Genomic DNA, 25,093 nt, shown 5'->3' with positions numbered 1-25,093 from the left:
GGTTGGAAGTGTGGCCAACGCAAGAGCAAAGGCGATGACTATGCCTCCGGTAAAATTGGGATCTTTTGCCTACTCAAGTCTTGTGAATATAATAGTGACAAAGGCTGCCCTTATTTGGCCCTTTATACAGTACATATATATTCATTTTCAGCTTATATCATACTGAAAGTAATATTGTTTTAAAAATACAAAATCTGTGCCAGTGCCTTCTTCCCCCGACTGCTATTTCTAGTGCCGGTGCCTTCTTCCCCTGACTGCTATTTCTAGTGCCGGTGCCCTCCTCCGTGGCAGAGGAGTAATCGCAACCCCCAATTGTGACGCCCCCGACCACACGCATATATCTTTATAATTAAAATTGGACTATAGAGAAAAAGAAATGAAAGAAACGGCTTAAAACTTACAATAGGCAATCAGTGCCTGGTGAGATGCAATTGAAAGTAGCACCCACCACGCACTGCATTAATCGCTTGCCCTGATTTTCTGAAGGCTCTTCACTCACTTTCAATAAGACTTATTTTGAAAAAAAAAAAAAAAAAAAAGTACTTCACCTTTTTTTTTTATCCTTGTGCCAAAAAATATTTGCTCTCCCCCACATTCGTTTCTCGTACTAAATCCCAATTTAAAAATCAACATTTTGCCATTCTCCGCTTGCTGAACCATCTTCTTTACAGACAGCAAAATCCAGCACAGTCCGTGTAAAACGTATTAATATATATATACAGCATGTGTGATAATCAGGCAGCATTGTGTACGTAGGAAAGTCACGCTTACGGAGGCCGTGCGCTTTCGCCCACTAATAGTAAATCAGAAGTACCGTCGTTCACGTCAGAGGCAAAAAACAGCGGAGTTCTTTCAGTTTATTGCATCTTCATTATAGGCTGCAATAGGTGCACTGCTTCTCTAACGCCTTGATGTCATGGTAGAGGCGACGGCTGGACATGCGCACAGAGACAATGAAAGACCCCCATCTAGACGAAAGAATTTAATGATAATGAATTAATGACCCCCTCAAGAATGGCTCACATGCCTCAAAAGCCACAATTCAACTGTGATCGGTGCAAACGGAGCTTCTATTTGGGATCCAACATGTTGCATTGTAAGGGTCTCAAAAGTCTGTTCATCATTGGAGTTGCATGTTATGCATATATAATTTTATATATATGTATATAAAATGCTGTGGTTTTTTTTTTGTTTTTTTTTAATTTACCCACACAACCACCCAAGCCCCACAATTGCCCACAGGTCCCATGCTGTTGGCGTGACAGGGCCTTATTTGCAGTTAAGATTTGGACAGAGTGACCCGTCCGGATGAGCATGATGGTATTTATTTCTTCTTAAAGAAACTAAATCGTTTTTCTCGGTCCTTTTCTTTTCCTTCCTTATTCCGCAATGTCACGTTGCCCTCTGTGGCACTATTGGGGGACACAGGAGGCATGGTCATAGCCCGGGTCATTCCTTTGGGTACGCTTGGGGAAAGGTCTGAAGTATCGCTAGTCGAGGAAGACATTGAGGCATTAATCACCCGCATCCAACTGCTCATCTCAGCCTGAAGAAGAGAACAGGATTACAATTGTGGCATAATCATTGATATGTACTCGAGACCTACAGACCCTCATGGACCAAAGTGCCAGAACTTTAATTCAGACATAATACAATGGCTAGACAAATCTGCTCCAACATACAATGTTAAAAGTTGGACACATCGCTACCTCAGGGTCTGTTGCCGGTAGAGCTCACATTTCATAAACGTGTCCAAATACTCAGCTTTTTTCTCCATTTTTACAAACTGATGTGCAGACGGTCAATAAAAGTGACATTATTTTGGAGTAACCTCATCTCAAAAAGATGGAACGCGTTGATAAATGTCAGCCATAGTTCTTAGCGCCTTCAAGACCCAGTTTTGGTCCAAAGCAGCAGGTTAATGTTTATCCTGCGAGAGGTCTAGGTCTCATTGTGATGAAATGCAGAATAAAATACTCAAGTATTAAATATTAGGTTGTGAAAAGGGGGCTTGTGAATGTTAGTTCTGGGACCCCCATCTTTTGGGGGATGCCTTGACTCCAGCCAGAGAATGCATGTAGTTGCTGTTTCCATAACTCTAATGAAACATTCATGGCCGCCTCCATTCAATCTTCGTCTGTATAAGTGTCTGCTTTATGTAGCCTTTGACAGGGGGTAAGGGACAGAGTTTTGTTTTTTTCAAAAAAAAAAAAAAGGGCAGACTACTATCGATTAGACATTTATGCTAGGATTTGCCGAAAAAAAATGTCTAAGATGTGACTACTACAGATTATGGATAAGCAGACCCATTCATGTAAGTTCGGGTTCTGGTAGCTAGCCAGAACTTTATTGCAAAGTTTGGTTTGGGTACCAGAACCCCAATGAACTTTTGAGCTCTCTCTCTCTGGACTTCCCAATACTAAATCTCTGCTCTATTATCTTCCGGAAAAACGTCAGTTGCGAACCACGTACCTCGTCTTTTGCTTGGAAGAGAAACTCCTTCCCATCTGGTAAACTGTGGAATTTAATAAAAAAAAAAAAAATAGGTTTTATTCTGAGTAGATTAACAATTTTAGCACATGTCTGCAAGTAAGAATGAATCCATTGCTAACGCCACTAGGCTTGATCTTACCTGAGCTTGAAGACATTTTTGCGCTTCTTGTACTCGTGTGCCACGCTGCACTGCGCTCCCACCAGCTGCACAGGCACCTCGCCGTGGTACGTTATGCCGCTGCTCGCGCTCTTCCCATCTTTATAGAATCCCAAACTGCCTTTCTTCAGAACACAGTAAACATTTTGCCAGGACCTGTGGGGCGATGAGGATATCCACACTGAGACGTTGCCTTTATTGCTATTAGTACTAATATTCTTTTTTTCTAATCTGTTTCTATTTTCTGTTTTTTTTTTTTTTTTTTTTTTAATACATGATGATTAAAATATTACTATTTTGCCTGAGCTTCTGTTAAAGGGGTTGTCCACTACTGGTTGACCCCTTAAGTGCTTAAGTGCCCCAGATTAAAAAAAAATAAATAAAAAAAACCTCTTCCCAGACCAGTGACATTCCTACAGAAAGTAAGGGTTTTGTTCTTTCTTTTTTTAGGTTATCTGGGGCACTTCAACAGTTAAGGGTCCGTCCAGTAGTAAACAGCCCCTTTAACAGCTTTACAGCAGTCACCTGGACCATAAGCAACAATAGACAACTTTTGACACATTCACTTCTATAGAAGTATTAACTAGGCCTGCTCTGATAAGGGCTAAGGTCATTGTACAGGAGGAGGAGGTGAGCTGTAACATCACCTATTGTGAATGGTTGATCCTGTGTTATCTCCTATATATAGAGGTGTTATCAGTCATTGTACAGGAGGAGGAGGAGGTGAGCTGTGACCATTACACATTATGAATGGTGGCTGCTAGGTTCCTGCTGAACACAGGTGTTATCTGACATGAATATATCTCACCTATTGGCGGCTTTCTTGGAATGAGACTCCATCTCCTGTTTGCGGTGCATCATTCCTTCCATCTGCTCTGAAGCAAACGGTTCAGGACTGCTGATTGGTAAAGTCGACGTCTGAAGATTTATAGGCGAGAACGTTGGTCGTGTTGGGATTGGCGGGGAGGGCGGCGGGCTGCCGTCTTTAGGAATTAGGTCTGTCTTTGCGCCATTAGCTGCTTCTGATGTGTCGTACCCCTATAGAAATAGAAAAGAATTGTCAGTTTCTGACATTTACTGTAAGTAAAAAAAAAATGCAGGATCCCATTTAATGACTGTAAGCAGAGGTCTTAAAAACAAATGAAGAGGTACAATATAGCTATAATTTTATAGCCAGTGGTCTATTCTCCAACCTCCTACTTAAATCAGAGTATCACAAGGTAAGGTACAAGTACGATATATTGTGCATTCAGATTAAAATGAAACTTCTTGTTTTTCAACATTTTTGTACAATAAAAAGTATGATATCCAACACTTATTTTTTTCTTTAAGTCATCAATTAAAGAAATACTTGCCTGATTTTCAGAGAAGCTGTCATCGATCCGCCTGGCGTCAGTTGACGGCTGTCAGAAACACAAGTTTATTCTATTACAATTCATGCCAAGTTTATACATCAATCATCTGAAAGTTTACAAAAATTATATAGAAATAATGGGTTTAAACCCCCTATTAGTGATCACATGGGTAAAAGTTCAAAAGGCGTTTCCATCACTATGATATTTATGACCTATCCTTAGGTCCTCAATACCAGATTGATGGGGGGTGGACGCCATTGACCAGCTGTTATCACTTTGGGCAGCTACCAAATGTAAACGGTAGATGGAGAAGAACTCCACAGCTCGAATTTAGAGGAACTTTATCGTCAGAAAATTACCTATATTTTTAATCAGTTTTTTGTGTTAAATATATTTAACATTTTTTTGGCCTTTTTTTGTCACGGGTGTGTCAGAAGTGATAATCGCCCTGCAGTTGGTTGCAGGAAATCTCTACATTTGGCATTACAGACACCTTCTTAGAGGATGTCTCTCTAGGACCCAGTGGCTACCTTCCTCTTGCTGATTGACACTGCCTGGGTGTATAAATACCTATCTGCTAGGGGGAGGTGCCGGCGATACTCACATTACCCCTTGTGAAGGCTCGGAGCAAGTGCATTACTTCTTCCTCTATGAAGCTATGAGGACGAGTGTTCATCTCTCTGAAGTCGACTTAAAGCTAAGCTATCTTCCCTTGTTTGTTCCCCCTTGTTGTCTTTAGTGGTCAGTGGGGATCGACTAGCGCTCATCCCCCCTCCCTTCCCTTGCCAGGGCCAAACGCCAGGGAAAGAGGGCGAGGAACGCGTGCGGAGATTTGTGTGGAACCAATATAGGGACGTTAGGGGAGACAGGCTGATCTGATATCACCCTAGGAGGTCTTGACTCCCCCCTTTCCCTAGTGTCTGGGCTCCCTTTCCTTTCCCTTTGTATTGCACTAAGTATTTCCCACACCTTGTATGACATAATCGTGACAAACATAATCTTGCAATTTTCACACTGGCCACTAGGGCAATTTTTGACTCTTAGATTCCCGTCCTTTCAGGAAAAGTTTTCACCAGTCTAATTATCATCAGGGGCAGAGTTACAATGACAAAGGACACCTCTGTACACAGCTGATAACACCGGATCCACCAATCACAATAGGCGATGTCACAGCTCCCTTCACAGTGACCTTTGCATGCGATCAATATAAAATATATGGCCGGGGGTCTGATCATTGTGGGTAATATACAGGTAAGGTTTCCTAAAACAACAGGAAGTTAAAAGTCTAAAATAGCTTCAAATGGCTAGTGTGAAAATTGCAAGATTTCTAATTTTTATTTTTAAATAGATTGCAATAGGGGGGAAAAAATGCCAACATTTCTATAAAAAAAAACAAAAAAAAAAAACAACCACCCATATTTAAACACAAATGTTTGATTTAAACAATAGGTAATTTTCTGATATTTATTATTTAAATAATAATTATTTTTAAAAAAATTATTATTATTATTATTATTAATAAATAGCAGCAGCAAATTCCCTTTTAAATATGAGCTGATCTGCAGTAAGTGGCAGTGGCCACTAGACGGCACAGCTGAGAGGTGGTGTTCGTATCTATACACCAATTTACATCCGGCATCATTTAGTGATAACAGCTGATCGGTGGCTCCATCAATATACCGTAGTAATGGAAGACCCCTTTATCCATCTGGTCTTCCTAGGATACAACCCATAAAGGTATGTTGCTATCAGCATAAGGGAGTTTTAACATGCTAAAAGTAATCCAGTTCTTCATTATGAGATAGTGGAAGAGTTCTGTATTCCATACACCCACGTTACTTAACCCAGAATACGGCACATACCTGCGGAGAATCGAAGTCTGTACACAGCCCATTAACCGAAGCCTGTTCAGTTTGCAAGTTTTGTAGCCTAGATGGAAACGGCACAAGAGTAGAAGAGGTTCATTTATAATGAAGTAATTCCAATTTTTTACTTTGAAATTCCAAAAATATACAAAATTAGTAATTATTTTCATCAATTCAAAGCTAGAAATCAATTAAAAAAAAGGCATGAGATAAATAGGTGGATTTTTGGTGCTCACCGTAAAATCTCTTTCTTGGAGCCTTTAATGGGGGACACAGGTAACCATGGGTGTATGCTTCTGACACTAGGCTAGAAAAAGTTACCCCCTCCTCAGCAGTATACACCTACCGACTGGCACAAAGCTCATCAGTTAGTGATAAAAGGACTGGAGGAACTACAACAAAACAAAACTATGTACAGGCCCAACGTAGGTACAAAACAAGGGAGGGTGCTCTGTCCCCCAATGAAGGCTCGAAGAAAGAGATTTTACGGTGAGTACCAAAAATCCATCTTTCTTTATCGCTTCCTTGGGGGACACAGGTAACCGTGGGACGTCCTAAAGCAGTCCCTAAGGAGGGAACAGTAATTAAAAACCGTCTAGGTCGGACCGCTGCTTACAGAACCTTCCGTCCTAGACTGGCATCAGCTGAGGCATAAGTGTGAACTCTGTAAAACTTTGTGAAAGTGTGAAGCAAGGACCAGGTCGCAGCCCTGCAAATTTGGGGCACAGAGGCCTGGTGCCGAACAGCCCAGGAAGCCCCCACCGCCCGGGTAGAGTGAGCCCTTACTCCCAGAGGAGAAGGCTTATCCCTAACGCGATATGCCTCCTGTATGGCTAAACGGATCCATCGGGCGATGGTAGATTTAGAAGCAAGGAGACCCTTGCGATGACCCTCACGAATGACAAATAAGGTGTCCGAACGCCGTAAGGAAGCGGTTCTTGCAAGTTAGACGCGCAAGGCTGTGACAAGGTCCAGCTTGTGGAGCAACTTCTCAAGGGGATGAAGTGGAGCTGGACAGAAGGCTACTAGGAAGGCAACCTTCCAGGAGCGACGACGAGGCGTCCTGCATGGGTTCGAACGGAGCTTGCTGGAGAACGGTTAAGACTCAGTTAAGGTCCTACAGATCCACAGGAGGCCGATTTGGCGGTGCCAGATGGGCAACTCCTTGGATGGAGGTCTTGACCTGTGGCCGAGAGGCTAAGTTTCGCTGAAAAAAGGACTGAGAGCGGAGATCTGGCCTTTAAGTCTACTAAGAGACAGGCCGGCATCAAGGCCTGACTGTAAGGCTGTGTGCCAACGATGCGTTTAAGCATTTCCGCAGCAGCAAAAACCCTGCAGAAACGCTTAAAAAAAACGCATGGTAGAAGGCCTGCCATGTTCCCCAATGATAATCCGCATGTGCTGTGCACATGCTGCGGAAATTTCCGCTGCGGATTATCATTGCGGAAAAATACGCAGCACAATTATTTTGCGGAAGCGCTGCGTTTTCGCCGCCACTGACTTACATTAGAACGCGTCAATTCCGCAAGACTGCATCTGTGCTTGCGTAATTGGCGCGTTCTAGTGTGCGGATGGTACCCGGGTGTGGAGGACAGGAGTCTCTCCTCCACACCCATGTACCCTAAAAGCTGTAAAAAAAAAGAATAAAATAAAAAATAAAAGATTATATTCACCTTCCAACGGCCCCCGGATTCCTTCCCTGTGCTTGCCTACAGATCGCGCAGGACTGAAGGACCTGCGGTGACGTCACAGTCATGTGACGGCAGGTCCTTCAGTACAGTGTACCATGATCTGCCGGCAGCCTATACGTAAGTATAGGTTTATTTTTTGACATTCTCTCGGGTCACACTATATAAATCCATGCCGGTTGCATGGATTTATATAGTGTGACCAAGTTGTCAAGCACTTTCTAAGTCATGCTAAAATCGCTTGGAAAGCCCTTGACACCCGCATGCGGAAATGCATGTGAAGAACGCTTCACATCCGCATGTCCCTGGCAAGAGAACGCATGTACAATCCGCATGTGTTTTTTCTGCCAGGGAGTTGCAGAAACACTCAGGAAAAAATCCTGAGCATTTCTGCACCGTGGGCACATAGCCTTAAAAGGCCAAAATGGGGGGAAGGGAGAAGGACAAGGGAGCCCTTTGTTTGTCTTCACACCAGCGAAAAAAGGCCTTCCAGGTCCTATGATAAATGCGAGAAGTGGTGGGTTTTCTAGCACTAATCATGGTGTGAATGACCTTGGGAGAGAAACCTTCTTCCTTCAGAACTGCGGCTTCAACGGCCATGCCATTAAATTGAGAGACCGAGAATTCTGCTGGAAGAGCGGTCCCTGTGAGAATAGATCTGGACGTTCTGGGAGTTTCCAGGGGGGATTGGAAAGCAGGTTGACCAACTCTGTGTACCATGTCCGTCTGGGCCAGTCTTGGGGCTATTATGATTACGGGTACCCCTTCTGCCTTGATTTTCTTGATGACTCTCGGAATCAAAAGGGAGAGGGGGAAAGATCTAAGGTAGTTGGAACTAAGACCATAACATGACCAGAGCATCCTGACCGATCGCGGGATCGGGCTACAAAGTCGGGAACTTTATGATTCAGTCGAGACGCCATCAGATCGACGTCAGGAGTGCCCCATCACTGACATATCTGGCGGAATATGTCGGGGTTGAGAGACCATTCTCCTAAGGCGAGGCCCTGGCGACTGAAAAAGTCGGCGGCCCAGTTGTCCAAGCCCGGAATGTGTACCGCTGAGATAGCAGGGACGCTGCATTTGGCCCACATTAGGATTCGTGACACCTCCTTCATGACGGGTTTGCTGCGCCTTGGTGGTTTATGTGCATCACGGCCGTGGCATTGTCAGATTGAATGCGGACTGGAGATCCTATGAGGAGATCCTACCAATGGGTCAAGGAGAGGTAGATTGCCCTGATTTCTAGAAGATTGATCGGTAGGGAAGCTTCCCGAGAGTTCCAGCGTCCCTGTACCGTGTGATGAAGAAAGAATGCTCCCCAGCCGAGAAGGCTGTCGTCGGTTGTGACTAACTGCTACTGGTGCCACAGGAGAGGAAGAAAAGACCTCCCGGGGCAAATGGAGGATGGCAGAATCCACCATGTCAGACTGCCTCATGTGGGGGGGGGGGGTTGATGGGTTGATCCAGAGAGGGGATCCTCTTGTCCCAAGCAGACAGGAGGGTTAACTGAAGAGGACGAGTATGGAACTGGGCAAAAGGCACTGCTTCCATGGCGGTGATCATTTTTCCTAGAACGCTGCATGCAGAGACGAAGTGAGTGAGGAGATAGGTTCTTTAGAAGGCAACTCCCCAAGGCAGAAAGAGGAGATCTTTTCGTTTGGGAGAAAAACCCTGGCACGGGCCGTGTCGAACAGCATTCCCAGGAAGGTCAGACGCTGAGATGGAATTAGGGAAGATTTGGCTATATTGACTATCCAGCCCAGCCAGGCGAGAATGTCCAGAGATATGTGAAGGCTTTGGCGACAGTCTATAAGAGAAGGGCCCTTGATCAATAGATCGTCCAGATAAGGGATAACCACAATCCCCATGGAGCGCAAAATGGCCATGACCACGACCATCACTTTCGTGAAGACCCTTGGTGCTGTAGTAGTCTGCTCCCGCTGTGTCCTGGTGTAAAAATAAGAATAAAATTTAAAAAAATAAATCACCATACTCACCTGTCTGAGATGTCCCCTGCTGTAACCCATCTGACCGCTCACGCCGATGAGAATGACTCACTACAGCGAGCGGGCCCCGGAGCTGTGCTGAGCTCAGTGAGTGACAGGACACCGCTCGCTGAGCGCAGCATCAGGGTCCGCTTGTCGGAGCGAGTCATTCTCGTCGGCGTGAGCGGTTAGATGGGTTACAGCGGTGGATATCTTTGGACAGGTGAGTATAATGATTTTTTTATTTTATTCTTACACCACGACACAGTGGGAGCAGACTACTACTCTCATCATTGTCCCTTGCCCGTGCTGATCGCAGGGGACAATGATGAGGGCAGCGTTCAGCACCCGGCGCTTGGGAACAGCACTAACTGTACACTCATTACCAAGCCCTGGTACGTGTGATCCTGATGCGGCACACTGCTGCCACATGTACCACACATACGGACACACAGACGCGGATATCTCCGGTACTGGTTTTTCCAGTACCAAAAATATCAGGACGTGTGAAACCGACCTTACACTGCGTGTGTGGTGCACAGATCACAGTTACTCTGTAAGAGCCTGTAACGAGTCTCCAAGCATTTATTCTTAAGAATCAGAATCTTCTCCAGCACCAGCAGATATCACAGCACTGACTGATGCAGAAAGGACGTGTACAAACAATATCAAATACTATACAGTAACACAGGTCAGCAATAACCAGGAGTGAGCGGCCTGTACAGGAGCTGACACTCTGAGGACATGGCAAAAAGCAGTCTGTACTGCTTCAATAGATGCCTATACAGGTGTGTATGGAGGCCCTGGCTTTACAGTCAAAGGACTGGAGTGAGAACAGTGGGAAGTGTAGTACTATTTGCAAGAAGAGCCGTTTTATTGAGCCAAAAAGAGCCGGACTGCCCATCACTAAACTGATGAGCTTTGTGTCAGTCGGTGGGTGTACACTGCTGAGGAGGGGCTAACTTTTTCTTGCTTAGGGTCAGCCTCCTAACAACAGCAGCTCACACCCATGATTACCTGTGTCCCCCAATGAAGCGATAAAGAAAATATATTGATTGCGGCACCAAGCAAAATGTACTGTTACTGTAAAAAAAAATACTAGTGATTTATGAAATGTAATACTTTTCTATTAAAGGGAATCTGGCACCAGGTTTTTGTTAAAATATGATGTAGGGGCTGAGCCCCTGATTCCAGTGATGTGTCACTTACTGATCTGCTTGGTGTAGTTTTGATAGAATCCCTGTTTTCTCTGCTGTAGATGTAGCAGTTGAGCACTGAGCCATGTATAACCCCGCCCACACCCCTGATTGGCTGCATACTGACATTGTACAGAGGAAGCTACCAATCAGTGGTGGGGGCAGGGTTACACAGATTAACTGGACTGGTCTGCAGTGATAATTTCCTGCTGATAAAACAATAATTGTATTGAAACAAAAGCACACAGTCTAAGAGTGACACATCCTTGTAATCAGATTAAAGAGCAAAAAACTGTTAAGAATTCAAGAAGAAACATATAAACCCAACCCTATTAATTATAACAGATTTGCTAGTCCAACCTTTAGGGGTCTCATAGTTTATCCTTTTGTCATGAAGACATTGCCATTGCTCTGAACCCATGTCACTGGTAATAAGGGGTTAAAATGAGTAGGTAAAAGTAGCACCAATCTTACCTTTCTTGCAGAACGGTGACCGGAATGGAATGATCCTCTAAAATCTGGTGATTCTGTTCCTGGAAAACCTCTTCTTGCTTTGGCTCTGGTGGAGGTGGAGTCGGAGGCCTTCGTCGCCTCTCCTCTTCTTCTCTTCTCCTTTTCATCTCATTCTCTTCCAGCTTCAGATTAAACAAAAAAAAAATAAATCAAAATCAGTGACCAATGAAAAGTTTAGCAATTTATAATCTGAAGATGTACAAGATGCAGATCCCCAGACACTTCGATATATTTAGTAAAAAAAACATACCTTTTACAAACAAAAAATTGCATCTGGTTTTACAATGATTTTCTACAGGTTTTAGTGGAAAAATACATTAAATTTACTTGTTAAAATCGAATTCAACCTCTACGTGCAAATAAAAATCCCTTTTTTGCAGAATTCACCACCACTTAAGGTTAGCCGATCAGTGCATTGATATTTTTTTTTTTAGATGGGCTCACCGTCGTTAGTTTTTCCAAAAGTAAGAATCTTTCGTCCCAGGTAGAGACAGATTTTTGGAAAGCTTCGTGTCTCTTAATCAGGTTCTCCACTTCGTCTACATTGCCTCCCAGCTCTGAGGAGCGGACAATAGGTTCATTGCTGGAAAGCCATGCCTCCGCCACGTTCGCATCCCTTCCGAACATCAGCACCTCCAGAACTAAAAATCAACCAAGAAAAAAAATACTGTTAGTCATGTGTTGGCTGAACGGTCACCGTATTATTTCCAGAACTGAAAACTGTATGAACCACTTACCTATTTGTAACCATTCCATTTTATCTTTCCATTTGTTCTCCGTCTCCTGCCGCCTTTCTTGCAGCTGTTCTAGTTTCTCGGAGATCTGAAAGTAATAAAGGGAAAAACAAAAGTAGAATCCAATGAGAAAAAAAAAATCCAAAAATGTATTGACCCACAGGAGATATATTTTTTCTAACCTTAATCTCTGTAGAAACACATTAGGCCTTGAATCATGAGCGCATTGCTCCTATGTGGTTGTTATATAGGCGCCATGTCATTCCAGTGATAAAAGGAGGACTCTGGCTCTATGCAGAGTACTAGACTAACTTAATTTTTCACAAAAAATTGCGTTCGGGCATTCCATTTTTTTTTTATGGAATGGACAAACTGAATTAATGTCAAAAATGAATATGCTGCATAACTGATGGAAATGGAAGCAGAGGGGCTGAACTGATTATTATCAGGTCTGTTATTTTGTATATCATGTAATGGATACGGGACAGACCCCATTTGGATACTATTGCAGTTTGGTCTTAAAAACAAGAATGGTCAAATGGGAGTTCTGAATGCTGGTGTGAACAGAGTCCTAACTGGTTTTGGAGATCGCTCCCTGGACTTTTTATTTTTCACCTTTTCTAGTGGTCAGTCGAGTGCTCATTTGGCAAAACAGCCATCTCTCCCAGCTCTCTTAGGGCTCATTCAGACATCAGATTTTCACATACGAGTACTTTCCCTATTTTTCACAGATCGTATATGGGGCCTTTCACGTGTTAAGTGATTCTTCTTGGTCTACGGAAAATCGCGGAGACATGTCCAGAAGATTGGATCAAAATTGATGATACAAGTCAATGGGTTTATGCAAAAATTGGACCGCACTCTGACGACATCTGAGTGTGCTCTGATTTTTACAGACTGTGAGAATGGAGAAAGTTTTTTATTTCTCCATGTACGAGAAAAAGTGATGACACTCGTACCACACTCTGGTCAGAATAGTCAATCCGTTTTTGCCATACGTGAAAAAGTTGAGAGTGTGAATGAGCCCTTAAAACACATGTACATTTCGCTGGGCTGAGTGTGCACGCGTTTCCAATAGGTAGTTGCAGCCAAAACATCCCTGGCACCAGCTTATGTCCCAAGGAAGCCAAAAGATCAGGTCTTGTAGGTCAACATGACCGAGCTGTCTCTCCCCCATCATCATCCATCGGGGGACGCCTGATGCCCAGTACAAATTAGGTGGCTGGTCGGTCCCCTTTTTAATCTAAGTGTATGAGAGCCTGATGCTTTTTCATCAGTTTTTAATCTATTGGCTATGGGTAAAAATGGTAATTACCTTGTCAGATGCATAGTGATTCTTCTCTAGCAGAGAGTTTCCGAGGTCTATGCAGGTAGTAAAGCTGTCTCCTCGGGCGTCCACCTCTGCTTTAATGCTTAGGTGATTTTTTATTACTAGATCAGCCGATGATACATCCCTATTTAAAGTGAAGATTAAATGTTAATAATTGGAATTAAATGTAGATAATATACAAAAAAAAAAAAGTAAATCCCAATCACAGCCTTACCGTGGTTTTTCTTGAGCGTCGATCTGAAGATTGACATCATCCATCCATAGCATGAGATCTCTAACCATCCTAAAAAAGCGAAATTTCTCCCCGGTGTCCAAAAGTAGCTGGCGACGGGCACTACTTGCATCTAGCAGTTCACCCCAGGCTTCAGTCACTGCCTGTTCATGCCTCTGAATGTCCGCCGCCTTTTCACCAGCGTAAGCTTTCTGAAGTCGAGCGGCGTCCTCCTGAACCTGCTTTACCTACAGAAATACAAAACACCAAGAATGATAGTTTACACCAAATTACAATTCAATAAAAAAAGTATTTATCTGGGATTTAAGGGGGTTTTTCAAGGTCAATCTTCAGGAGCAAACTGCTCCCCTGCCTCCCGACTTCCCGCTTGATGGGGCATGGTCCTGAAGATTGACAGCAGAGTCACTAGCAGGGGCAGCTTTCTTTCTGCAGCCTCGGAGGAGCGCAGGGACACTTAAGCTGGCGGGATCCAGTCCGATTCAAAGCAGCGCCTACACGCTCTATAGCACAGAGCTTGTAAGGGCTGATGTCCTTGCCTAGGAGACTAGCCACTGCTGATAAGACTGCAGCAGTGGCCGGAAACTTAGGAAATGAGCAGTAAACTATTGTTGATCTTGAGAATGGAATCAATATTTAATAAGTACTAATTTGCAAACTTGCTTGTTTGTACAAGCACTTTTCTATTAAAAAGAAAAAAAACATTTAAAGGGGTTGTTGCAATCAGATAAATAGGTACAATTGCAATAAACTCTAAGGTCACAAATAGAATAAAACTTAAGGTTTTTGCTGGGTTTTTACTGGGTTTTTGCTGGGTTTTTAGAAGACCTTCATGGTGCACTAGGTTAGGCGGTGGTGGGTATGAATTCATGTCTCTGCTTCATGAAAGAAGTACATTTTATGATCATATTGATGATTATTAATCTGACCGATCGCCTTACCTGGGCACTAAGGGCTTGTATATCATGCTCGAACGTGGTGTGCATGCGCTGCATGGCCTCTGCAGTGTTCAGGTCTCGGCCAGTCTCTTCTGGTATTTGCTTCTGTTTGTCCTTGATCTGGCCCAGAGTCTCTCTGGCGTCCTGGTAGAAGCGGTGAAGCTCATAGGAGGCCGCCAACATCTGGCTCCTCGTATCAATCATTTCTAGAAGATCAGCCCAGGCTTCATTGAGACCGTCCTTCCATTCGGCCACGGTGGCATTTTCCGAATGTCCAGAGGAGATAAGATCATCGGCCATGAGGTTGACGGCGTCCACGCGTTCCTGTCCGATGTTACTTGTATCGCGAGAGAATTCCCGGAATTTATCTCTCAGCATCTAGTTTAGAAAGCGAAGACGAGATACATTCTAAGAAATACTTTTGAACCAACTATGAAGCATAGCCTAAAATGTCAGCAGAACATCGAGTTCTACATCTGTCACCGATGGATGTACGCACCGTTACATGCTCATAATCTTGTCCCAGCTCGTGAGAAGCAGCCACAACCTCCCGCTCCGAGATCCAGTGCTCCAAGTCTTCTACGTCTCTCCTAAGTTGGCAGAGTCTCTGGTGTTCCTGCAGCTTTCCGCTCCGCTCTTCCGCCAGGTCCTTTAGACTGGCATACAGCTTGTCAACTTGCCCTTGGCGCAACGTAATCCGGTCACTGTTAACGAAGGAAAAAAAATTATTTAAAAATGAGATCAATCCCTATACAACAAACGACAACTAGGGTGCATTCAGACGTCCATGCAAATTGCTCTCAGATCTGACCGCAGTGCACGGATTGGTCGCGGGTCTCCCGACCAGAGTGTGACAGGTTTCATATATTTCTATCCAGCTATTACGATCAGGTCGAGAGACCCACGGCCAGTCCATGAATTGCCGTCCGATCTCGGACAAATTTGCCTCTAGATGTAAAGGCTGCAGCCTGTCAAAAAAAAGAAAGCAGCAGCGGCAGGGAGTGAGCGCTGGTGCAGGGAAAAGAGAATATAGCGGAGTTTAAAATATCAAACGGCTACTTTAACCCATGTCAATCTTTTAGCTCCACCGTTTCCAAAATGCTTTAAAGGGGTATTTCCACCTCCAAGATCCTATCCTAATATGTAGTAGATGTAATAATAATAATAATAATGTTAGCAAATACCTCAAATTAGAAATATAGTATAGTTCCCCTGATAACCTATATAGCTTACCCCATGTGCAGGGCATTGCAGTAGCTTAAGTAGTCATGGTTACAACTGCTCATATAGTGACAGTTAGTGGCCGTAACCATGGATACCTAAGCTACTGCAATGACCTGCACATTGGGTAAGTGACATAGCGAATCAGAAGAACTATACTACATTTCTAATTGGAGGTATTTACTAATATTATCATTATTACATCTACTACATATTGGGATAGGATCTTGGAGATGGGAATACCCCTTTAAACCAACTTTGTTTCTTCTCCTAGTCGGAATATAGAAAGTACAGATTTTTGTATCCACCTTTCGCCTCTCCTATCTAGCGCTACAAGTTGTTTCTCATGGTGAAAACTACTAAAAATGCTACAAATCTGGTTACTTGCAGCAGTCACTCAAGTCACACAAACGTCTAAAAACTACTTAAACAGTATCCATCATTTTACGTTTTAGTTCATAAATCAATAGTACACATGAAAATAAGTAACACGAATATATCTTACAGAATTCTCTCTAATATTTCATCCTCAGTTCACTGTATTCAGTGAAGATTTTCCCATTACAGAAATAAATGACAGGTGGTGCTTCTAAAATTATATGGAGAAAGGAGGAGCTAGAGGCCGACACAAAATGACAGTTGGTGCTCATAAAGTTCTATGTACCATGCAGCTGAACGTTTCTTGTAGTAATGGGAAAATCTGTATTTCACTTGAAGGCAGATTTTACCCATAAATTGAGAATGATCGATCAGGCAAGCAGATTTCTCTGATGAGATATATTACAAAGTTACTTATTTTTACCTGTAAAAATTGATTTATGAAGAAATAAAATAAAATGACAGTTACCCTTTATATCAAAAGCAAATGAGGAGTAAGAAAAAAGGAAAAAAAGAGAGAAAATGGTTAAAAAATATTCATTTAATAAATCTTCTGTTTGGATGCCATATACCAAGACGAACCATTATAAAGAGGTTGCTCGTGACTTTTTTCTATTAGCCAAATTAAACAAAGGGAAACTCTCACTCTGTGGGATTGTAATAAATTCAGTGACTGACAAGCAAAAAAAAAACCCTTAAAAGTCTAATTATTCTTAATTAGGGCAAGCCATGTCCTAAATTCAAACTAATAATACCGACTTTGTATTAAAAGTAGACAGATTTTTTTTTAAGCTCCCTAATACTTGTTGTCAGTCAGGAGGTAGGCATCACAGGCAGTGGCATACCGCCAATGGTGACAGGCCATGCCACTACTATGGGGCCCGTGAGCCGGGGGAGCCCAGTGTCAGCACCCGGACCGGGCCTCCTCCTGCCAGTCAGCGCTCGCACGCACACCGCACAGAATGATGGGGGTGGAAGCATCTGCTGACGCTCCTCCTCCATCATCATTGCTCGCGCTGATGGCCGGAAGGGGGTCCCAGTGCGAGCAATGATGATGGAGGAGGGAGCGTCAGCAGACTCTTCCACCCACGTCATTTTTCCTCAGCGTCTGACGTGTCAGAACAGCAGGAGCGATGATGTCATTACAGCGCGCCCGCTGTTCTGACATGTGCGGCGCTTCCCACCAAAGGCTCAGCAGACTGGGGGGTTGCATTGTATTGTATAGAGGACCATGGGGAGTGCATTATATTGTATGGGGGACCATGGGGAGTGCATTATATTGTGTGGCGGACCATGGGGAGTGCATTATATTGTATGGAGGACCATGGGGGGGCGCATTATACTATTTGGAAGATTATAGGGAGCGCATTATAATATTTGGAGGGCTATGTGGGGGGACATTATAATGTATGCAACCAATTATACAGTGTGAAGGTTTGTGTGGGGGCCATAATTCTGTTTGGAGGGCTAGTGCGGGCCATTATACTGTATGTAGCCGCCCATTATACTGCATGGAGGGCTGTGTGGGGGTCACAGTTGGGGGATCATACTGTGTTTGGGTCACCATACTTTGCCTTGGGAGTTGAAATGGGGTACAATAGGGTCATCATACTGCGCATGTAGAGAAATGCACCATGGGGGTATCATACTGTGTTTGGCGGGCACTTTTGTTGCCATCATACTTTATGGGGGCAATGAAAGGGGAATCTAGGACTTCAGCATGAGGAAGATTACTACGCAAAGGCTGTAAAGTTGTGAGACCTGCTCTTCTGTGACCCCAACAATTTTTTTTTTTTTGGGGGGGGGGGGGCAATTGCATCTTCTGCTATGGGGCCCCATGATTTCTATGTGCGTCCCTGATTACAAGCCATTGCCAGGGAGCAGGAGCAGTCTCCTGTACGGCCATTGGAAACAGCCCCATCATAGTCCACCCAACAAGTCAGGATGAAATCATGATTCATAAATCCAAGTAGCACAATAACCCCTTTCTTGTTTTACATAGGCACCATTTATCCTGCCTAGCTTTAGTGTGAAAACAGATTGAGATCTAACAAAAAAAAGGTGATCGAAAGAGGACAAAAAATAAAATAAGATCCACATTAAGAACAAAGTCCTTTTCCATCCACAATAACAACGTACATCCAATATTACCCAGGAACAGGAGTTTGATCAGGCCAATGGCAGCCTAAATATTTAACAGATTTTCTAAATTTAATGCAGAGGAAAGCCTAAAATTTTATACTTGTAAGGGCGCAATCAGACGGGCGTATAAATCGGCCAGAGATCGGAACACAGTGCACGGACTGGGCTGCTCTCTCCATGCGGCCGCACCATGCACTGCGCTCTGCTCGCGGTCCGATTTATACAATGACCTAATGCATGAAATAAAACGGAATATGTAGTAACATGAAGTCAGTGAGCACTCGTCGTATGCCGGCCGGAGCTCAATGATTACCTTTCTGGGTGGCCTCTGGAGACCATTTCTCTACTGGAGTTGGCGAGTTGGTGAATGGTTTCAGCATAATCATCCAGGGCCTGCTCCATAACCAAGTGTTTCTTTAGCATCGCCTGAGCGCCAATCTCATCCTACAGAATTAAACACGGAAAACGAAGTGAGAACCACACACAATGCTCGTATCATTCTCATGCCGCCTAATCAGAGCCAGGTCCTTGTTATAGGCTGTAGGTCACCCACCTTGGCCTTCTCCTCCGACATCATGTGCAGCTCCTGTTCTCCCATCCACGCCTCGGCCTCTGCGGCATCGGCATAAAACTGTTGTGCGGCGTGAGATTCTTCGAGACGGGCGTGCCGCTTTGCTGCTTCTGTTGTAAGCTCTTCCCATGTGCTCGCCAGCAACTCCAGCCTCTCCCCGATCTCCTGATCGTCAAGTGCGCTGTTCTTGACCATTGACTTCCCCTTTTCTAAAATATCATCAATCCGCGGCCGATGTCCTTGAATCTCCTTCTGCAGGGTCTGTGGGACAGACGAGGCAAAAATTACATTTCGGAACATTTCCTTAAAGTGGACACCAATTGATCCCAGCCACTTGTTCTGCAGTGAAGGTAATTCGGACTGGTGGCCTCTTCATTCTCAGGATTTGTGGTGGTCTGGAAGTCAAACTCCACAGATGAGAAAGTGATGGTAAATCCCAACGATAAGCCATCATGGCAGCATGGGGATTTAACTAATAAAACTATTAGATGGGGTTCCTTACCCACATTGTGTCCTACTGCCAGGGTTGGACTGGCCCACTAGAGAACCGGAGAATCCTCCGGAGGGCCCTGGCTTCTCCTTCAGGTGAGTTCATAGTGCAAACCTTGCAGCAGCTATGGGGCTCTTGAGTGGGGGAGAAAGGTGGGCCCTCAGAATCAAATCCTCTGGTGGGCCCAATGTTCTTCAGTCTGACACTACCTACTGCCCTCTGCTTATATACCTGTTGGTCTACATCTGTGCCACCGGTACTGTACATCTATCTACCTGTTCCAGGAAGAGTTGCTCCTTTAGACACCAGCTCAGGTTGGCTCCATATTTATTTTGTTACACCATGAGAGAGGTTTATTAATCCTGGCATGCTTTACAGCAGACTTCATAATAAGCAAACAGGTTTAAGATGCACCCAATTTATTAATAAGTGAATGCAACTTAACAAGTTAGACGCATTCCATGCATTAGAGATACAAATTAACACCAGACATGGGCCAGTGTAGATTTGCACTATAGTTTACGACACTTTCTGGCATCCACTACAGTAAATTCGTCAGGTTGTGTCTGGCCCCGCCCCTTTATTCAAGCTCCACCCACTTGTTTAGAAAGTGCCGCGAGAGGCAATAAAAGTTTAAAAAGTTGCAAGCATTCACCCTTCCAAGTGCTAACTTTCTGCAGCCTACCTGGTTTTTCTTTATAAGTAGCTGTACAGATGGCAGATCCTTCCCATGTTCTGTAGAAATGGCCATCGGCTTCCGCTCCTTCACCCAAAGCTGTGAGAAACATGACAAATATGTGATATTGCACTTTTTTGGGTTACACAATGGCATAAAGTACTTTCTTGCGCTTCTTACTATTTCATCTTCCAGATCTCTATTAAATTGGTGTCCCTCCTTAGACGCCAGCAACAACTTCCTCCGATCATTAAGTGGGGCACGTAGTTCGGAGAATTTAGTGGCGACCGTCCTGTTCTTTGAATCTACTTCTACAATGTTGGCATCTTCTTGGCCCAGCGCCTGAGCCTGACTCTGGATCGCCTCCAGCTCCTTTTCCCTGATTTCCATCTGGTTTTCCAGCATCTGAAAATAAAGTAAAATAATAAAAAGGTGTAAAATGTACAGACTGCAATCAGCAAAAGAAGAAACCACAAATGCAATCAATCGATCCGCCAGTGCTCTTTGCATCGGGAGATTCTTAAACACGGATTCTTATGATATTGTAACAACACATACGATCCATTATAATTTATCACAAAGAAAAAGAAGGCCTGGGTGACACTAATCCAACGAGGATACATGTCAGTATACCATTAAGTAGCAGCTACAAAGTAAAAATATTGTTGTAATCATATGTTTCCAGAAAACATCGCTCACATTTCTACAAAATCACAATTACAAATTTGGCATTGCACAATGGCCGTACTGGGAGGTCTTGCAACATCAGACGCTGCCTGGGGCAAATTACATGTAATTACAAAAACAGTGTGAAAGGTTCCAGATTAACTGTACATTTATCCATTTATTGTATCCATTAGTTCTTGTCTTTGTAAATAAGATTTCTTTTTTCTTCTTCCATGAAGCTCATGTTAAAAAAAAAAAAAAAGGACGGGAGAGAACGAGAAGGATATACCATGATAAATTAAGAAATTTTGCAATTTACTTGGCTTTTCTATCCGCTTCCATTCTCCTCACACTAGCATATAACGTGGTGAATGCAGCCCAGTGTTATACTATGGGGCAGTGCCGATCTGCCTTTTTTTTCTCATGCCGATTCAACATGTTGCAAGTAATAATCGGATCACACGCACCCCTATGGGTGCGTGTAACATCGGACTGCACTCAGATGTCATCCGAGTGCAGTCCGACATCCACAGACAATGGAGAAATTAAGTTCTCAGTCTTCTCCACACCTGTGTTCTACAGTACACATATAGCCCTAAAAAGGGACAAATGCCCCCACTAGATATTAACCCCTCACTAACAGTCCATTAAAAATTAGCCTTTATCATAATTCACTAAACATTATTTACATTAAATTAAGTTTATCACCCCATTGAGAATTCAAGAAACCTCTATTTGCCAGTATTGGATATTAGTTCCATTTCTAAATAGCACATATATTGCTTGAGCTAGTATATAGAGATACAGTGGCATGTAAAAGTTTGGACACCCCTGGTCAAAATTACTGTTATTGTGAACAGTTAAGCAAGTTGAAGATGAAATGATCTCTAAAAGGCCTAAAAGTTAAAGATGACACATTTCCTTTGCATTTTAGGCAAATAAAAAATATATAGTCATCTTTTACATTTAAAAAAAATTACAAAAAGGAAAATGGGCTGATGCAAAAGTTTGGGAACCCTGCATAGTTAGCACCTAGTAGCGCCCCCTTTTGAAAGTATCACAGCTTGTAAACGCTTTTTGTAGCCAGACAAGAGTCTTTCAGTTCTTGTTTGAGGGATTTTCTTCCATTCTTCTTTGGAAAATTCTTCCAGTTCTGTGGGACTCCTGGGTCGTCTTGCTTGCGCTGCTATTTTGAGGTCTAGCCACAGATTTTCAATGATGTTCAGCTCAGGGGACTGTGGGGGCCATTGCAAAATCTTCAGCTTGCGCCTTTTGAGGTAGTCTATTGTGGATTTTGACTTGTGTTTAGGATTAATTATCCATTTGCAGAATGGCCATGATGACCCTCTTTTCAACTTCAGCTTTTTTACAGATGTTGTTATGTTTGCATCAAGAATTTGTTGAAATTTCATTGAATCCATTCTTCCCTCTACTCGTGAAATGTTCCTGATGCCATTGGCTGCAACACAGCCCAAAAGCATGATTGATCCACCCCTATACTTAATGGTTGGCGAGATGTTCTTTTCCTGAAATTCTGTGCCCTTTTTCCTCAACTCATACTTATGATCATTGTGGCCAAAGAGTTCTATTTTAACCTCATTGGTCCACAGAACGTGTTTCCAAAATGCATCAGCCTTGTTTAGATGTTCTTTTGCATACTTCAGACACTGAATTTTATGGTGAGGGCGCAGGGGAGGTTTTCTTCTGATGACTCTTTCATGAAGGCCATATTTATGCAGGTGTCTCTGAAGAGTAGAATAATGTACCACAACTCCAGTGTCTGCTAAATCTTTCTGAAGGTCTTTTGCAGTCAAGTGGGGGTTCTGATCTGCCTCTCTAGCAATCCTACGGGCAGCTCTCACTGAAAATTTGCTTGGTCTTAAAGACCTTATCTTGACCTCCAATGTTGCGGTTAACTGCCATTTCTTAATTACATTTCAAACTGAGGAAACGGCAACTTGAAAACACTTTGCTATCTTCTTATAGCCTTCTCGTGCTTTGTGGGCCTCCACCATTTTCATTTTCAGAGTGCTAAGAAGCTGCTTAGAAGAACCCATGGCTGATGTATTTTGGCACAAGGTTAGAGGAGGCTGAGTTTTTATAAAGCTGGGAAATTTGCATCACCTGGCCTTTCCTAGCGATGATAGTGAACAAGCCATAACCCTAACAGGCTAATTACGGTCTGAAACCTTGGTCAAAGTTATCTGAGCCCACAAATCTACAAAGGTGCTCAAAGTTTTGCATCGGCCGATTTTCCTTTTTGTAATTTTTAAAATGTAAAAGATGAAAACTTTTTTTTTTTTTTGGCCTAAAATACAAAAGGAAATGTGTCAGCTTTAACTTTAGGCCTTTTAGAGGTAATTTCATCTTTAACTTGCTTACTTGTTCACAATAACAGAAATTTTGACCAGGGGTGCCCAAACTTTTACATGCCACTGTAGCAACCCCGGGGTGCCATCAATTCAAGATCAATATAGGCAAGCTAACGGTATATAAAATAGATGATACACACAGCACATGTCCTCACAATATGTTTCACCGCTTTATCAGCTTCATCAGAGGCGTGAATATCCTACTCCCTGATGATGCGGATAAGTTGGTGAAACATGTTGTGAGGACATGTGCTGTGTGTATCATCTATTTTATATACCCATAGATTGCCTATACTTATCATTAATTGATGGTATATGTGCTATTTAGAGATTGAACTAATATCCAATACTGGCAAATATGGGTTTCTTTTGATTCAGAGAATTGAAAATTTGTTTAAATAATGTTTTTACCAAAATATAATAAAGGCCAAGTTTTACTGGCCCGTTAGTGAGGGGCATTTGCCCCTTTTAGGGTCATTTGTATATTATAAACTCATACCCTTCCCAGGTCATATTGTCTCTACAGTACAACGTAAATTATATGGTACTGTCCTCCAACCACCTCCAGTGTGATGATCAGATGCTCCTGTCCATCCACCAACCAAGAAATCAAAAGTCTGTGGAGCGGTGCACTCCTGAAAGCTGATGTTGAGTACAACCATTTATTGGGATAGTCCCAACCACAAGATCCTCTCCCAATATGTAATAGGTGGAATGATAATAATATTGACAAATACCTCCAATTAGAAATGTAGCATAGTTCTTCTGATTATCTACATCGCTTTCCCCATGTAGGGCATTGCAGTACCTTAGGTATCCATGGTTACAACCACTCATATGACAGTTAGTTGTTAGTGGTCGTAACCATGGATATATAAGCTACAGCATAGCCCTGCACATGGGGAAAGCAATATAGTGAATCAGAAGAACTATACTACATTTCTAACTGGAGGTATTTGTTAATATTACACCTACTGCATACTGGGATAAAATCTTGGAGATGGGAATACCCCTTTAACTTAATCATGTACAGTTGAGCAATTTTCCCTCATCAACAAGTGACTACAATTCATTTAATGATCACTGGGACCCCCACTATCCATAAAAGGGAGCTTCAGTGCTGCATCCGCTTCACAGAGGTGGGAGTCAGAGTTCGGACCCGGTGATCATTATATAATGGCATACTCTAGAACTTTGCTTACATGGGACTACAACGTTAACATTTCATCATGATAAAGAGGGGTGAAAAAAAAAGGTTTAAAATTAATTCATATGATGGGGTACCTAAAAACAAAAGCAATTACATATAAAAATGACCCCCCCTTACCTGTTGCTTGTTTAATAGTATGTTCACACTGGTGAGATCTTTCCCATAATCATCAGAATGGAGCTGGCCTTCAAGATTTTGCAACCAGCCTTCTAACGCAGAGCAACTTTGTGTGAATAGCTCCGCCCTGTTGGCGTCAAACAGGCACTGCGCTTTACTCTGCGTGGTGGACTCCAATTCATCCCACAGAGCATGTAGGGAATCCAGTTTCTCTCGCACGACTGGTTCAAGTTCCGGCTTTTCGGCAATCAGCTGCTGTCCTTCCTACAAGGAATCAGATGGATTTTAACTAAAATAAGCAGAAATCGGCATAAGTGAGAAAATATGTGCATCACGGCCACAGCAAGCTTCACAATCTCCATCCACAAGACTGAAAAGACCACAAGTCACTTCTGCAGTCTCTCAGTGGTGGCCAATGTCTTAGGGAGGGAATGCAGCGCTTACAAGTTCTTTTCTGTAGAGCTTGTAAGCGCTGCTCTGAGATTGGCCAGTTGTCTGTTTCCGTGTCTCTGCCCTCCTCCAATACTGCAGAGGCAGAGTCGCTTCTGGGTGCAGCATCGGATACAGCACAGTTCAGGCCGGAGGAATTAAGTGGTCGTTGCTCAAGGTGGAGAGGAAAGCTCCCAAGCAAGCAGAAAGTCGGGAAGCTGTGCACGTCTGCAGAAGATAATGACAACCTTTTAGGCTAATCATACACAGAATCCATCTGAATTGGAAGAATGGATTGGACATGTTGGATTTCAACATGCCTGATCCTTTGTTTC

General features: G+C 43.2%; 1 protein-coding gene across 2 annotated transcripts in view; it reads right to left on the bottom strand.

Annotated features, from left to right (window-relative positions):
* Window positions 1-521: 521 nt before the first annotated feature.
* Window positions 522-25,093, bottom strand: part of SPTBN2 (spectrin beta, non-erythrocytic 2) — a 189,061-nt gene continuing 164,489 nt past the window's right edge. For both annotated transcript variants that reach the window (XM_073658463.1, XM_073658464.1), the window contains 18 exons: window positions 24,330-24,593; window positions 20,145-20,369; window positions 19,974-20,063; window positions 18,781-19,059; window positions 18,541-18,671; window positions 14,986-15,190; window positions 14,490-14,864; window positions 13,534-13,778; window positions 13,305-13,443; window positions 11,993-12,077; window positions 11,700-11,896; window positions 11,217-11,377; window positions 5,868-5,934; window positions 4,006-4,053; window positions 3,459-3,688; window positions 2,633-2,806; window positions 2,473-2,515; window positions 522-1,546 (listed from right to left, as the gene is read on the bottom strand). In XM_073658463.1, coding sequence (XP_073514564.1) covers window positions 1,325-1,546; window positions 2,473-2,515; window positions 2,633-2,806; window positions 3,459-3,688; window positions 4,006-4,053; window positions 5,868-5,934; window positions 11,217-11,377; window positions 11,700-11,896; window positions 11,993-12,077; window positions 13,305-13,443; window positions 13,534-13,778; window positions 14,490-14,864; window positions 14,986-15,190; window positions 18,541-18,671; window positions 18,781-19,059; window positions 19,974-20,063; window positions 20,145-20,369; window positions 24,330-24,593 — 3,180 coding nt within the window. In that variant the 3' untranslated portion in view covers window positions 522-1,324. The remainder of the gene's footprint in view (window positions 1,547-2,472; window positions 2,516-2,632; window positions 2,807-3,458; window positions 3,689-4,005; window positions 4,054-5,867; window positions 5,935-11,216; window positions 11,378-11,699; window positions 11,897-11,992; window positions 12,078-13,304; window positions 13,444-13,533; window positions 13,779-14,489; window positions 14,865-14,985; window positions 15,191-18,540; window positions 18,672-18,780; window positions 19,060-19,973; window positions 20,064-20,144; window positions 20,370-24,329; window positions 24,594-25,093) is intronic.

Source organism: Phyllobates terribilis, unplaced genomic scaffold (assembly GCF_046119375.1).
Source record: "Phyllobates terribilis strain yellow unplaced genomic scaffold, ASM4611937v1 Scaffold_13__5_contigs__length_258822181, whole genome shotgun sequence".
Lineage (NCBI taxonomy): Eukaryota > Metazoa > Chordata > Amphibia > Anura > Dendrobatidae > Phyllobates > Phyllobates terribilis.
This window is presented reverse-complemented; position numbering and strand designations above follow the sequence as displayed.